The sequence below is a fragment of the Panthera tigris genome, chromosome B3 (assembly GCF_018350195.1).
Source record: "Panthera tigris isolate Pti1 chromosome B3, P.tigris_Pti1_mat1.1, whole genome shotgun sequence".
NCBI lineage: Eukaryota > Metazoa > Chordata > Mammalia > Carnivora > Felidae > Panthera > Panthera tigris.
Genome location: NC_056665.1, coordinates 62,971,090 through 62,986,563, shown reverse-complemented (window position 1 = coordinate 62,986,563; position 15,474 = coordinate 62,971,090). Strand labels below are relative to the sequence as shown.

Here is a 15,474-nt window from a genome sequence, read left to right as displayed (position 1 = left end):
CTCCTGCCCACCAAAAGAATAATAAAAATTTTTAAAAAGAACACTCATCCTAAGAATTTCTCCCTTTTTCCAAAGGGAAAAGAGGCAGAAAGGAGGTTTGGGTATGTTTGTAGATACGTGTTTAAAGTTCAAGTTTAAATCAGTCTGGCTCTAAAGTCCACTCTTTTAAAGTGCATATTTTAACTAGATGCTGCCACCTACTGGATAATTTACAAGGGTTTGTGCTTTCCCGGTAACAAAGAAAAACTTATGGAGGGGAACAGGGCAAAAGAATTGAATTGTTTTCATAGAAACATTTTACTTGAAAACTTACAGCTATATATAGGCTTGATCAAAATAATTATTTGTTTCAATTTTATATTTTTAATTAAGATAGATAGCCAAAGTTCAGTGAATAACATGGGAAAGAAACTAATCTCAAAATAGAACAGATGTAGGTAGTTTTGCACCACTTTACAATACGTGGCTATGTTGTAATAGCAGGAATTTGAAACTGTAAAATCACTGCTATGTGGTCAAATTGGACTCTTGCATTTCTCTTCATTTCTTTCATACGTGCAGTGAAAATATTCTAATAATACCTTTCCTAAACTGAGGATTCCAAAAATTTCCTCTTCTAGAATGAAGTAATAACCATGTTATGTAAAATATGAAGAAAAAGCATGTAATCGGGCTAATGATGCAGTCCAAAGTAAATATCTCCTATGGTTTTTAAGATAGTTAGAAATCAAATTGATATGTGACTGTTACACTTATGCCTAGGATGCAAAAAAAAAAAAAAAAAAAAAAACACCAGGAAATTTCATTAAGGAATCTGCCTTCTAAAAAAGACCAGTCACCAAAAAAGCAAAAAGAATCTACTTAAATCTCAAGAGCCAGGAACACAGTAATATCATCTCTTCACTGGTGCACTAGTCCGGCGTGATCTCAAGACAGTAAGTAGCAAGAGTGAAAAGAAACAGATATTTGGTTCACCTAATAGTATCTTTTATTCCCATTTCCTTTTACATCAACCCTACTTTTGCATCTCATCTGCTCTGAGCACGATAAACACTGCCAGTACACAATAATTGACTAAGAATTCAAAATCTAAGAACTGAAACTCTAACATGATAATGTTTAAACCAGTGGTTCTCCCTGAACATAGGTTTCAGGTCCCTGGTAACTCGTTTTCAGCTCATAAAATCCAATTAATTTCCATGTCAGAACATTAGTACTAATCTAACATCAGTGTAAATGTTTGCAGGGCCTATAGTAGTCATGTGACTCCAGAGACGTGAGCTCTATAGGTTTAAGCCAAATGTACATGGCATGAGCTTTAAAAACAAAACGTATTTGGTGGGGCACCTGGGTGGCTCGGCTGGGTAAGCGTCTCTTTGTTTCAGCTGAGGTCATGATCTCACAGCTCACAGGATCGAGCCCCACATTGGGCTCCAGGCTGACAGAGTGGAGCCTGCTTGGGATTCTCTCTCTGCCCTACCCCCGCTCACTTGGTCACGTTCTCTCTTTCAAAATAAAACAAACTTTCAAAAAAATGAAATGTATTTGATAGTTCTGCTTTAATTCTGAAGAAAAGACAACAGGGCACCTGGGTGGCTCAGTCAGTTGTGTGTCCAACTCTTGATTTCGACTCAGGTCATGATCTCATGGTTCATGAGTTCAAGCCCCACATCAGGCTCTGCATTGACAGCACGGAGCCTGCTTGGTATTCCATCTCCCTCTCTCTCTGCCCCTCCCCTGCTTGCTCTCTATATCTCTATCAACATAAATTAAAAAATAAACTTAAAAAAATAAAAAATGAAGAAAAGACAACTGATAACAAAAGTCTTGCCCTGCAGGGCCAAAAGTTCCTTTAATAGTGAACTCTATGCCTGAAAGGTTAACGTCAAAAGACCCCCTTACTATTTTACAGTCCCTGCTCTGGAGTCAACCACAGGAGGTACATATGCCTCTTAGAAATGCCCCATCCATTAGAGAAATCAGCATTTAGCTCCAGCTTTCTGAAATATAGATGCTGAGATACTGTAACACCCAGTTCTTTATTTGGAAATCCATGTTCTTTATTTGGAAGTCCTGAGTCTATGAAGATACAGAATTACTGACAGACGTGAAGGAAAATATAAGAAATTGTACTTTTCAAGACAGGTTATATTCACACCACAGCCTTCAGACACTGAAGGGAGTAAAACAGCATTCTATAAATAGCCATAACCTTAGAGGTGCTTTGCAGTCTTTCTTCTTAGTGTACTCACAACTGAACAACTCTCAACGAGAAAAACAGGCTTAAGAAAAGCATGTTCTTGCAAAAAAACTTCCCGAAAAAGACAATATACCTGCCCTAATAAAACGTATTATAAAGCTACAGTAGTAAGAACAGTGCAATGCTAACATTAGAACAGATAGAAATATTATAATGGAAGAGAATAGAAATTTTGCAAACAAGCCCAATTCATAATAAAGTTAGCATTCCAAATAAATGAGGGAATGATGGATTATGCAGTAAAAGGTACTGAGGTAACCAGTGTTAAAATCAAAAACAAATAGAGAGAAACCTTAGAAATGATCTGAGCAGACAACACCAGTTTAGTCATACAAACAAAACGTAATTTAGCTTCTTTTGCAAGAGTAACTTGACCTGGATCATCTCTTGCTTAGGCCTCTAGAAATCATAAGTAAAACTTAGTGTCTTCCAAAATTGATATGAAGTAACCATTCTGCTTTATAACAAAATCCTCCTGAGCCTCAGTCCATGTTTTGGCTTCAGTGTTCCCAGTTTTGCAAGCTGACTTTTTTCACGCGTGCATGATAAACTTCTAATTACTACCATGGCGACTCTTTGATTTTATTTCTGTTATTTGTAATCTTTTGATGCTAGCTAACAAACTGGGGGTGGGGGGGTGGGGTGGGGGGAACCACCAAATCAACTCTCTACCTCATATATGACAACAAAATGACTTCAAAGTAGACTAATATTTTAATTTTCATAAAACAATAACTGTACTAAAGGAAAACACAGATACATTTTTATGTCATCTTACACTGGAAAAGGACTTTTTAAGCGGAACAACAGTCAAGGATAAAAGAAAAGAAAAGACTGGGGTGCCTGGGTGGCTCAGTCGGTTAAGCTTCCAACTTTGGCTCAGGTCTTGATCTCATGGTTCATGAGTTTGAGCCCCATGCCGGGCTCTGTGCTGACAGCTCAGAGCCTGGAGCCTGCTTCGGATTCTGTGTCTCCCTCTCTCTGTGCACCTCCCCCACTCATATTCTGTCTCTCTCTCTCTCTCTCTCTCAAAAATAAATAAACATTAAAATTTTAAAAAGAAAAAAAATGACTGATTTAGCTAACTAAAAAAATATTCAGTTTGGGAGAGCAAGAAATACCACAAAACTAAAAATAAATTAGAAATAATGTTTTTTATATTTATGACTGTCAAATATTAGTATTCTTGATATGTAAAGGAGTCCTTCTAAACAATAAAAAGGAATACTTCATTTCATAAAAGAACAATTAATTCACAAAATGGCTAAAAGAATAAATACTCAACCTCCTTGATTATCACAGAGGTATAAATTGTGACTCCATTTTAAAAAAAGCTTTAAAACAACTATTAAACCCATTGTTATGGGTATACAAAAACAATTCTCAAATACAATATTTGATTTGTATTTGATACAATATTTGTCTAAATTGGTAAAACCTTTTAATAAGTCAATATGAATAAAAATCTAGGGACACCTGGGTGGCTCCATTGGTTGAGCATCTGACTTCAGCTCGGGTCATGATTTCGCTGTCCGTGAGTTCAAGCCCTGCGTCGGGCTCTGGGCTGACAGCTCGGAGCCTGGAGCCTGTTTCAGATTCTGTGTCTCCCTCTCTCTTTGCCCCTTCCCCACTCATGCTCTCTCTCTCTCTCTCTCTCTCTCTCTCTCTCTCTCTCTCTCTGTCAAAAATAAATAAACATTAAAAAAATTAAAAATATTTTTATATATGGATACAATTTTTAAAAGGCCCAAGCCCTTTGACTAAGTGATTTCTCTTTGAAGATGTGTTCATTTCCTGTAGCTATTGTCGCAGTTTAACACAAACTTGGTCACTTAAAACAACAGAAATTTATTCTCTCACAGTTCTAGAGGCCATTAGTCCAAAGTCAGGGTGTCGGTAGGGCCACACTCTCTCCAGGGGCCCTCAGTGAGATTTCATTCCTTGCCTCTCCCAGTGTCTGGTGGCTGCCATCATCACCTTGGCTGTAGGCCACACCACTCCAATCCCTGCCTCAATCTTCATGTGGCTTCTCTTCTGTGTACCTCTTCTCCCTCTGCCTCTCTCTTATGAGGATACCTATGATGGATACCTATGAGCTCATGTAGAGCTCTCTTCCATATTCCAGGATTATGTCCTCATCTTAAGATCCTTAACTTAATCACATCTGCAATGACCCTTTTTCCAAATAAGGTAACATTCACAGCTTCTAGGAATTTGACATGGATATCTCTTGGGAGGCATTTTTTCTTTTTCAACCTAGTTGTCAACCTAATTTTTCTTTTTTTTTTTTTTTTTTTTGCTTTTGTCCTTTTCTTTTTTTTTTTTAAGAGAGAGTGTGAGAGTACTAGCAGGGGAGGGGGCAAAGGAAGAGAGAGAGAATCTTAAGCAGGCTCTAACTCAGCAAGAAGTGAGACTGGGGCTTGATCCCACAACCCTGGGATCATGACCTGAGCTAAAATCAAGAGGTGGACACTCAACCGACTGAGCCACCCAGGTTCCCCACAACCTAGCTTCTCAATTACCACAGAAGGTAACAAAGGAATAATTACTTAAGGATGTTATTGCAGCATTATGTATAACTGAAAAAAATTGAAAAAAAAGAAATAACCTAAATGTTTAATAGCAGAATTTTAGTTAAATAAATTATGGCACATCTATGTAGGGAATTAATATACAGTCATTAAAGATAATGCTGACACAGTATAAGGAATATAGTCAATGACATTGTAATAATGACGTATCAGATCAGATGATAGCTATACTTGTGGTGAACTCAGAATAATGTAGGGAGCACCTGAGTGGCTCAGTTGGTTAAGTGTCCGACTTTTGATTTTGGCTCAGGTCATGATCTCGTGGTTGGTGAGATCAAGCCCTGTGTCAGATGCACATCATCTGAACAAAGCAACCTGGGATTCTCTCTCTCCCTCTCCCTCTGTCCCTCCCCTGCTCATTCTCTCTCTCTCTCTCTCTCTCTCTCAAAATAATCTTTAAAAAAATAATAATAATAATGTATAGACATGTTGAATCGCTATGTTGTACATCTGAAATGAATGTAACATTGTATCAACTATACTCAAAATTTATTTTTTATTTTTCTTAATGTTTATTTACTTATTTTGAGAGACAGAAAGCATGAGAAGGGGAGGGGCAGAGATAGAGGTAAAGAGAGAATCCCAATGAGGCCTCGTGCTGTCAGCACAGAGCCCAACACGGGTTTGGATCTCACTAACCATGACATCATGACCGGAGTTGAAATCAAGAATCAGACGCTCAACTGACTGAGCCACCCAGGCTCCCCGACTCAAATTTTTTTTTTAAATGCTGATGCAAATCATTCCAGTTATCTATTGTTACATGAAAAAAAATCACCCAAAATTTAGGGTCATACAGTAATAATTATTGCAGGCAAGATCAACTAACGGATACTAACATTAATGGACAACAGTTTGAGGAAAGATATTTGCATAAAGTATCTCGCCCATGATATTTATTAATTATAAAAGGAAAATTAGTAACTTTACAATAGAGAAACATGGCAGACACTACCTTAACCAAGTTTTCAAGGTTACTATCACCAGTAACATCAGAACTTAACCTTAGGTACCCTGAGCGTGACTGATCGAGAGCCCATAACTTCTGGGGTATTCTTGCCAAAAATGCATTAACTCTATCTAATCAAGGGAAAACATCAGACAAACTGAAACTGAAGGATATTTTAAAAAATAGCTGACCGGTACTCTCCAAATGCATCAAGACCATGAGAGACAGGGAAAGATCGAGGAACTATCACAAATTAGAATAACTAAGAAAGAGACTTAGAAAGAGAGAGACTAAGAAAGAAAAGAGACTAAGAAGAGACTAAGAAAACAGACAACCAAGTGCAAAAGGGGATCCTGGGTTGGATACTAGAAAATAAAAAGGAAAAACCGGTGAAATTTTAAGAGGGTCTGTAGTTTAATAGAATTATACGAATGTTAACTTCTTAATGTTGATCACTGTAAAGTCAACCCTTGAACAACATGGGGGTGAGGGGTGCCAAATCCCCATGTAGTTGAAAATCCATGCATAACTTTTGACTTCCCAAAGACTCTACTAATGGCCTACTGAGGTTTTTTTGTTTGTTTAAATATTTATTTATTTTTGAGAGAGAGAGAGACAGAGCATAAGCAGAGAGACACAAGAAGACACAGAATCTGAAGCAGGCTCCAGGCTCTGAACCATTAGCACAGAGCCCAATGTGGGGCTTGAACTCACGAGCCATGAGATCATGACCTGAACCAAAGTCGGACACTTAACAGTCTGAGCCACCCAGGCGCCCCATAATGGCCTACTGTTAACCAGAAGCCTTACCAATAAAGTAAACAGTCGATTAACATACACTTTGTATGTTAAACGTATTATATCTTGTATTCTTAAATAGAGTAAGCTAGAGAAAAGAAAATGTTATTAAGAAAATCGTAAGAGGGGCGCCTGGGTGGCTCAGTCGGTTAAGTAACCAACTTCAGCTCAGGTCATGATCTCACGGTTCATGGGTTCCAGTCCCGCATTGGGCTCTGTGCTGACAACTCAGAGCCTGAAGCCTGCTTTGAACTCTGTTTCTCCCTCTCTCTCTGCCCCTCTCTTGCTCACACCCTGTGTCCCACCCTCTCTCTCAAAAATAGACATTAAAAGCACGTTTTTTAAAGAAAAGAAAATTATAAGAGACAATGCATTTATAGTACTGTGCTGTAAAGAGTCCACATATAAATGGACCCATGAAGTTCAAACCCATGTTTCTCAAAGGCCAACTGTACTATGGTTACACAAGATACTAACATCAGGGGAGGCTGGGTAAAGAGCAAACAGGAACTCTATGTACTATTTTGAAATTTTTCTGTAAGTTTAACATTATTCCACAACAAAAAGTGAAAAGAAAAAAACAAAAACAAAAAAACTTAGTGGCACAAAACAGTGACCATTTTATTATGCTTATGATTCTGTGGGTCAGTAATATGAGGGACACACCAGGAATGATATGCCCCTGCTCCACCATGAAGGAGGCCTCAGCTGGGGGGCTGCACTGGGCTGGAGATGTCTGTGGCAGCTCACCTGAGACCGTGTGTCTGGCTTTGGCTATCCTCTACATGACATTTGTTAGGAATGCAATGGCCAAGGTGGCTCCTTCTTTCACATCTCTGGTGCCGGCACTGAGATGCTGACCAGTCAGTGTATTAGTTTCCAGGGGCCGCTGTAACAAGTAACTGTGGAATGGATGGCTGAAAACAATAGCAATTTATTCTCTCCCAGTTCTAGAAGCTAGACATCTGGAATGATGATGTCCGCGAGGCCGTGCCCCTCTGAAATCTCTAGGGAAGAATCCTTCCTTGCTTCTTCCCAGCTTCTGGTGGCTCCCAACGACCCCTGCCATTCCTTGGCTTGTAACTACATTATTCTAAGCTCTGCCTTTATCTTCACATCACCTTCCTCTTAACCACGTCATTGTGTCTCTGTGTCTTCTTTTCTTACAAGAACACCAAACTTCAGCTTTAGGGCCCACCTAATCCAGTAAGATCTCATCTTAACTAATCACATCTGTAAAGATTCTATTTCCTTTTGTTTGTTTGTTTATCTATTTATTTTTGAGAGACAGAGAGAGAGAGAGAGAGAGAGAGCGAGCACGAGTGGGGGAGGGGCAGAGAGAGAGAGAATCCCAAGCAGGCTCCTGTCAGCGCAGAGCCTGACATGGGGCTCAATCTCAGGAACCATGAGATCATGACCTAAGCTGAAATTAAGAGTCAGATGCTTAACCAACTGAGCCACCCAGGCACCCCTGCAAAGATTCTATTTCTAAATAAGGTCACATACTGAGGCTCCAGGTAGACGTGACTTCTGGTGGAACACTACTGAACTCACTGTAGGTCAGAACTGGCCAGTATCACATCCTCTGGGTAGCCTTCATATGGCTTGTTTGGACTTTCTCACAGCATGGCAGCTTCAGGGTAGTCTGACTCCTTACAGGACGGCTGGCTTTCCTCTGAGTGGGCCTTCTAAAAAGAGAAGCCGAAACTGCCAGTCCTTTAACGGCAAGGGCTGGAACCGGTGGTGTAGGATTACTTCTGCTGTAATCTATCAGTCAACGTAGTCCTAGCCAGCCCAGACTGAAAATACAGGAAGAAAGAGACCCCATCCCTATCAAGGACTGGAATGAACATCATAGAAGGAAGGAACTATGGCAAACATCTTGGAAACAAACTATCACACCGTTCTGTCCTTACTGACAGCTAAGGGTGCCCATGAGATAAAAATTAGTAGGAAACAGATTACAAAACACCATATATATAATTTGATCTCATTTTTATTTTTAAAATATATATAGATATCTGCATGGAAAATGTCTCAAAAGATAAAGAGTAAACAAAAATATTAATAATGATTATCTCTGCAAGTTAAGAATTAAGGTGATTTTTTTTCTTCCAGTTTATCAATATTTTCTAATACAGATTATGCATGTATTATTTCTATAACCAAATAGAAGAAGTAGAAAGTAAATGATCTATTATTTTAATAGGCAAATCATTTTGGGTTTTTTTTTTAATGCCTTTTATTTTTGAGAGAGAGAGCATGAGTTGGGGAGGGAATGAGAGGGGAAACAGAGGATCCAAAGCAGGCTCTGTGCTGACAGCAGTGAGCCCCATGTGGGGCTCGAACTCATGAACCTTCCTGAGCCAAAGTCAGACACTCAATCAACTGAGTCACCCAGGTGCCCTTAGTTTTTGGTGTTTCAATTAGGATATATAAATGGTAAATTTCAACAAAGCCAATCTAGATATACATCTGTCTAGGAGAAACTCAGATTCATTTTTTTTTTTTTAAGTCCTTAGTCATAGAAAGGACAACCCAGATAGGGCACCCACTTCCTGGACAGAAACATTTGGTGCATTCTAAATCCAAATCCCCTGGGCCCAAGCAGCTTTTGAGCTCTCACCGCTGGATCCAGAAAGAAACAAACCTCAAGGAATTTCATTCACATCAAAACTCATGCTAACCAGCAGCAATAGTCTGAGTCAGGTTGTTGAGGCTCTGCAATGTTAGACACTCACTTTGCAAAAGACAAATGGATCCCAGGAGTCTCAGAGAAATCAGGGGCCCCTGCTTAGAGTCAGTTTCACCCCCCAACAGTATTGGATAACCACTTACGTGATGCACGCTAAAGGATTTCCAAAGCGTCCTGCCAAAAACCTAGCAACCACTTCCCAATCCCCCAAATTTTCACCACTGTATAAGGAAGTTAAAGGCTACATGACTCTATCACACTTCTTTGGGTGAAGAAGGAGGAAGAGAAGATAAAGGAGGAGGAGAAGGAGGAGGAGGAAAGGAAGAATGATAAATATACATACACACAGATGGCAAATTAGAAACATGCATAATGATTTGGCTGGTCTCAAAAACAAGACTGGAAGAGAACAGGAAATAGGACGGATTTTTATGAAAGGGATGTCAGAAGCCTGAGTGACACATCGTGGGAGGATTCTAGGCAGTTAGGAGACTGCATAGACTGGGTGTCTAGAGGCCTCTTAGAGGCACAGGAAGTAAAGGCAAAGACATATTGTGTCTATTTCCCAATTTTTCACTGCCCTGTCCCCCTCACTCTTGAACAGGTACAAACCCGAGAAGCCTCTGAAACTTACCGATGCTCAGGAAAGTTCCATATAATCCTACCTAATGTGATCATTTCCCATAGAGAAGAGTTAAACTCACAAAGAAAAAGAAAGAATAACTTAACTGGGATTTTTACTTTAATTCAAATATTCTATGACTCTGAGATTTAAAAAAAAAAAAAAGGTAAATTTTACTCACCGACAGTTTCTTCTGATGCAGCAGTCAAAGCTAGAAACTTTTTTGTATTTTCCATCTCCTCATTACTTTGCAAAGCTTCACTAGTTTTTGCAGACTAATAAAAGAGAAACAAGGAAAAGAAGGCAACTACACTTTTCGATATTTTGCACAGTTTCAACATGGATTACAAATTGTGTCATTTGTAATTCCACAATTGACCTGAACAAAAAGGGACAGGTCATTTTTATCTCTTTAAATAGGAAATCTATTAATATCTCTGTTCGCACAAATTCTAGCAATGAATAGTCCCAAACAGAGTTGTAATATATGTCTATCATTATATAATCATTATCTCACTTAAATCTTCTTCAGCTTCTGTTTAATATTTCCATAACTAATGAGTAGCCTAAAGGTCCATCATTAAATTATAGTTTCAGACATTTCAGGATTGATACTATATTTTATTATGGGTCCAATTATTATTCCTGTTTCCAAACAAGTAAAACTTTGCTTTGAGATTCAACAGGAATAAGTGATAGGCTAACTTTTTATGACAAATTTATACAAATCGTTTCTCTAGTTTAAATCACTGCATTGTGTATGGTGCTTTCTACTCCATGGTCTTCCTGGGCATCTTGTAAAAATGTATTCTTCGTCACTTCATTATTAATGCAGAGCATCATCTAGGAAATGTCCTTGAAGTCAGTCGACTGAGGAAGGAAGAATTTATCACAAACAACTCATCTGTTATTACAGTGCTCCTTACCTAAAAGTGCTCTCCTTTACGGGACGAAGTTCAAATATGAACCAATGGCTAAACGTCAAGTCAGAGCAAATATATGGTCAACTTCCACCCCTCAATACTACAGAGAATAAAGGTCCAAGAAGGCCAAGGAAAGTTAATCGAGCACTAGAGATGTACTGAGACAGAAGCAAATAGAGCATGGTCACAGACCACAAGCACTTTACAGCTTCTAAGAGATCTTGACCAGCATGTGAAACAGTGAACACCCCACTTCTTGGTCACAAAGGTTTACTTAAAAAATAATGGCAACCAGGGGATTAAATTTGTGTATATTTATGTGTTTATCTCCAAACTGTAAGCTTGCTGAAGAAGCAGCAAACAGACTTGATGAAAGTAGGGACCACATCACTTTCTGCTCCAGAAACAGAGGAACCCCAGCCTGACACTGGTAAGAGAGGTCTGCTGTGCTGCCCATGGAAAACAAACATGGCAGTGTGGTGCCTGAAATCTGGAATTCTGCAAAGTTACCTTGTCTAGTTCCAGAAAACGATCTCCCTCACCTCCCCCCCACATACACACATACATATACACACCACCATCCTACTTCTACAAAATAAATCAATAAAGGCAGACCACATTAATACTACCACAGTCCATGCTTTTCTTACTCATCTTAGAGGAAATTATTTCTTCCACATCAGCAATGGTGAGACAACTCTTACCTTAAGTTCTTCCCACAGCTTTATTCTCAGGTCTAGACCTTGCTTCTTAATTTCTTTTTCTCTGTATTGTTTCTTCACCAATATTTTATCAAGCCTCTTCATCTTCTGAATAGCATCTTGAAGTTGAGAATCTAATTCTTTTAATTCAGGTTCATCTATATTGTGTTGAAAGTAGGAATGAGCTTGAAGTTTAGTACAACCAGAAAGTTTCGTTTTGTTTTTACTGTTTGTTCTTTCATTCAACAAATGTTTACGGCTGGTGAGAATAAATGACATATTTTACAAGGTGCTTTCACACATATTTTTTCATATGATTATCGAACAACCTATGAAATATAATTATCTAACAACCCGGTTTTACAGCTGAAATAACTGTCTTTTCTTTTTTTTTCCTTTTTGAAAATTTTTTTGAGTATAGTTGACACACAATGCTACAGTTTCAGGTGTATAACACAGTGATTCAACAACTCTGTAACAGGCTATGCTCACCACAAGTATAACTACCGTCTGTCACCATACAATGCTGTTACAGTGTCATTGACTATACTCCATATGCTGTGCCCTTTATCCCCATGACTTAATAATTTCATAATTGGAAGCCTGTATCTCCTACTCCCCTTCACCCATTTTGCCCATTCCCTAACCCCCTGTTTCTGACAACCATCACTTTGTTCTCTGTATTTACAGGTCTCATTCTGCTTTTTTGTTTGTTTATTCATTTTTGGTTTTGGGGATTGCACATATAAGTGAAATCATATGGTATTTGTCTTTCTCAGTCTGACTTGTTTCAATTAGCATAATACCCTCCAGGTCCATCCATATTGTCACAAATGATAAGATCTCATCATTTTATGGCTGCCTTATGTTCCTCTGTGTGTGTGTGTGTGTGTGAGAGAGAGAGAGAGAGAGAGAGAATGTATACAACATCTTCTTTATCCATTTATCTATTGATGGACACTTGAGTTGCTTCCATATCTTGGCTATTGTAAATAACACTACAATAAATATAGGGGTGTGTATATCTTTTCAAATTAACATTTTCATTTTCTTTGGGTAAATACCCAGTACTAGAATTCCCGGATCATATGGTATTTCTATTTTTAATTTTCTAAAAAAATCCTCCATACTGTTTTCTACAGTAGCTGTACCAATTTATTTTCCCACCAACAGTACACAAGGGTTCCTTTTTCTCCACATCCCCGCCAACACTTGGAAATAACTCTCTTCTTTCAAACAGCTAATAAATTATGGTATTGAACTCATAGGTGGGTCTTATCTCATTTTCAATCCCAAAATATTTCTCCTTCATTCTGGTATACCTTCTCTATTCATAAGTAAGGAATAAGGAATAAGACAAAGACCCTATCCTAAAACTGCTTCAGACTAAAAGAGAAGGCATGTAGCTATTTGTGAAATTGATGCAGTAAAATGTAACATGTCAAGAAATGAAATGATTCCAACACAGAAAAACAAATTCAGAAAAGTACTCTATGTAACTAGACAGCTTTTATCTATGCCCCTCCCATTTGTTCTATTTTTTTTTTTTTTTGAAGTACCTAAAAATGGATAATTGGTAGTAACTTATTTAAAGCTAAGGGCTCTTTAGAACTTTCTTCACTCAAGTTTTAACTTATGATTAATGATAATGTTAATAGCAGCTAACATTTATAGAATTATCTGATATGCTCAGTGTTACGGGCTTTATTTACAGGCATTGTGTCATTTAATCCTCATCATAATCCTGTCAGGTAGTATAGTTATTGTCCCATTTTACAAATTAGTAAACTGAGAATAATTTGTAACTGAGTTACATACACGTCCAAGATGATATAAGTAGTAAATGGCAGGGCCAGTTTCCACCCAGATCTGTCTGATTTGAGAGTCAAAACTCTTCACCACCAGGTAATATGTCCTCTGAAGTCTGATGAAAGATGTTAATCTGGCAATGAGCATAAATGCTCAAATACTGAAGTCTCAGCCACTCCAGTTAACAAGTGGCATATTATGCTAAGAAAGACCAAATTTTGCAACTTTTTAAAATCCAAAGAGTCCAGTGTGTTTCCCTATAACGTACATCACTTCCTCTTCAAGGAAAAGGGGATATTTTCAGAAGGGAACTAGCTTATCCAAAAAGAATACTGATCTTATTGATAAGGAGGCTCTAGAGATCTTGTTGCTTACATATTTCAAATGCAACAGCCTTTAGTTATAATTCCCAAATGCCAACCTTGCACTCCATATACAGAGGTGGTCTATACAGCAGACATCTGGAAGTAACTCATGCAGTTCCAAAACAGTATAAATAAGTTCAGTGTAAACTGGGCCAATAGCTAATCGCAACTATAATGCCTCATTTCCTGATAACTATAATCCTGAGTCACCAGGCCCAATTTTGAGAGCAAAACTCATCCTAAATATACTCTTAAGTCACCATTTCTCAAAGTTTATGACCTCAGCTTCCCTTTACAACCTTAAACATTATTGAGAACCCAAAGTAGCTTTTATGTTATATCTATTGATAATTACCATATCGGAAATCAAAACTGAAAAATATATATTTATTTATTCATTTAAAAATAATAAACATGTTATTAGTAATTACATGCTAACATAAATATAACATTTTTTATGACAAATAAGTATAGATTCCAAAAAAATTAAGAAGGGCATTGTTTTAAATTTTTAATATCTAGCTGAACAGAAAACAGTTGGATTCTTATATCTGCTTGTATAATCTATTGCAATCTCTTGTTTCAGTTAGAATGTATGAAGAAAATCAGGCCTCATACAAATATGTATTTGGAAAGGGGAGGAGAAATTTAATAATCTTCTCAGATAATTGTGGATATTCTTCTTTGATACTACATAAAAACTCGACAAGGGGTAGTTTCTTAAAGAGTGGTTGTAATGTGAAATCCGTAACTCTATCAGTGAGCTTTTTGTATTTATTCCATTAAAATCCATGCATCTATCATTTGTGCTGAATCGATCTTTTACCCTTCATTGGTCATTTGGAAAATAGTGGTTCACTGACTTACGCAGACCTTCAAAATGTTAACACGTTTCAGGATACAGTATTTTTAAAAAACCACATTTGTTCATACTGCCATCAAATTTTATCGGAGAAGTCTAAGTCTTGGAAAGCTGTCAATCTCACAGTGGCATACACAAGTTTTCCAAAATTCTAATTTTCACTTGAAAGTCCAAATTTTATCACTGACGAAAGATACTGTCAATTATCTTCCTTGAAATGACACGCTCACTTCATCTTCAAAAAAAAAAAAAATGACTTCCAAATACCCAAGTCTGAATGATACTAGTTGGTCCATCAGTCATTCTTTCACATAAGAATGATGCTCCGTTAAAAAGCGGCCAGTTCGGTTCTCGACTTAAACTATCATACGAGTACTGTTCCTCAACACAAACTTCCCATTTTGGTGTAGAGCAGAGTTGCTATATACATACCTCCCATTTTACCTCACAGGCAATTAAACAGATGTGTATTTCAAGTCCAGGTTTCAGAGATTAACGATTTCTACTGCTCCACCAAAGATGTTCTTGAGTGACACAGGCTATTTCTTTTCCCTCCCAGGGGCTGGTCACGAAGAACACAATGACCGACTAGTACAATGTGATACACTGCCTGGATTCGTGCTAACACAGGAGCAATTTTACTCACCGTCGCTTTTGTGCCATCACCGCAAATGTCCGTGTAGTGGGCGGAAAGGCAGGTATCATTATTTCAGTATTACGATGAATTATATTACTGATATATCAATATTATGACGAAAGAAGTTTTTACTTTGCAAAATTCCTAGAAGGGGCTCAGCAATCCCCCAGGGCTCTGCACACCACATTTGGAGACATGCTCTCCACTCTGACCAGTATTAATTTAATAACCAGGGTGGGAAAAAAGGAGTCTTTTAAAATCC

General features: G+C 37.9%; 1 protein-coding gene across 7 annotated transcripts in view; it reads right to left on the bottom strand.

Annotated features, from left to right (window-relative positions):
* Nucleotides 1–15,474, bottom strand: part of FSIP1 (fibrous sheath interacting protein 1) — a 207,893-nt gene that overhangs the window by 179,560 nt on the left and 12,859 nt on the right. For all 7 annotated transcript variants that reach the window (XR_006218675.1, XR_006218676.1, XR_006218677.1 and 4 more), the window contains exons 4-5: nt 11,543–11,697; nt 10,097–10,190 (exon numbers count right to left, since the gene is read on the bottom strand). Coding sequence is in view for 4 of the 7 variants with exons in the window: in XM_042989175.1 (XP_042845109.1) it covers nt 10,097–10,190; nt 11,543–11,697 (249 nt within the window). In the remaining 3 variants the exon portion in view is untranslated. The remainder of the gene's footprint in view (nt 1–10,096; nt 10,191–11,542; nt 11,698–15,474) is intronic.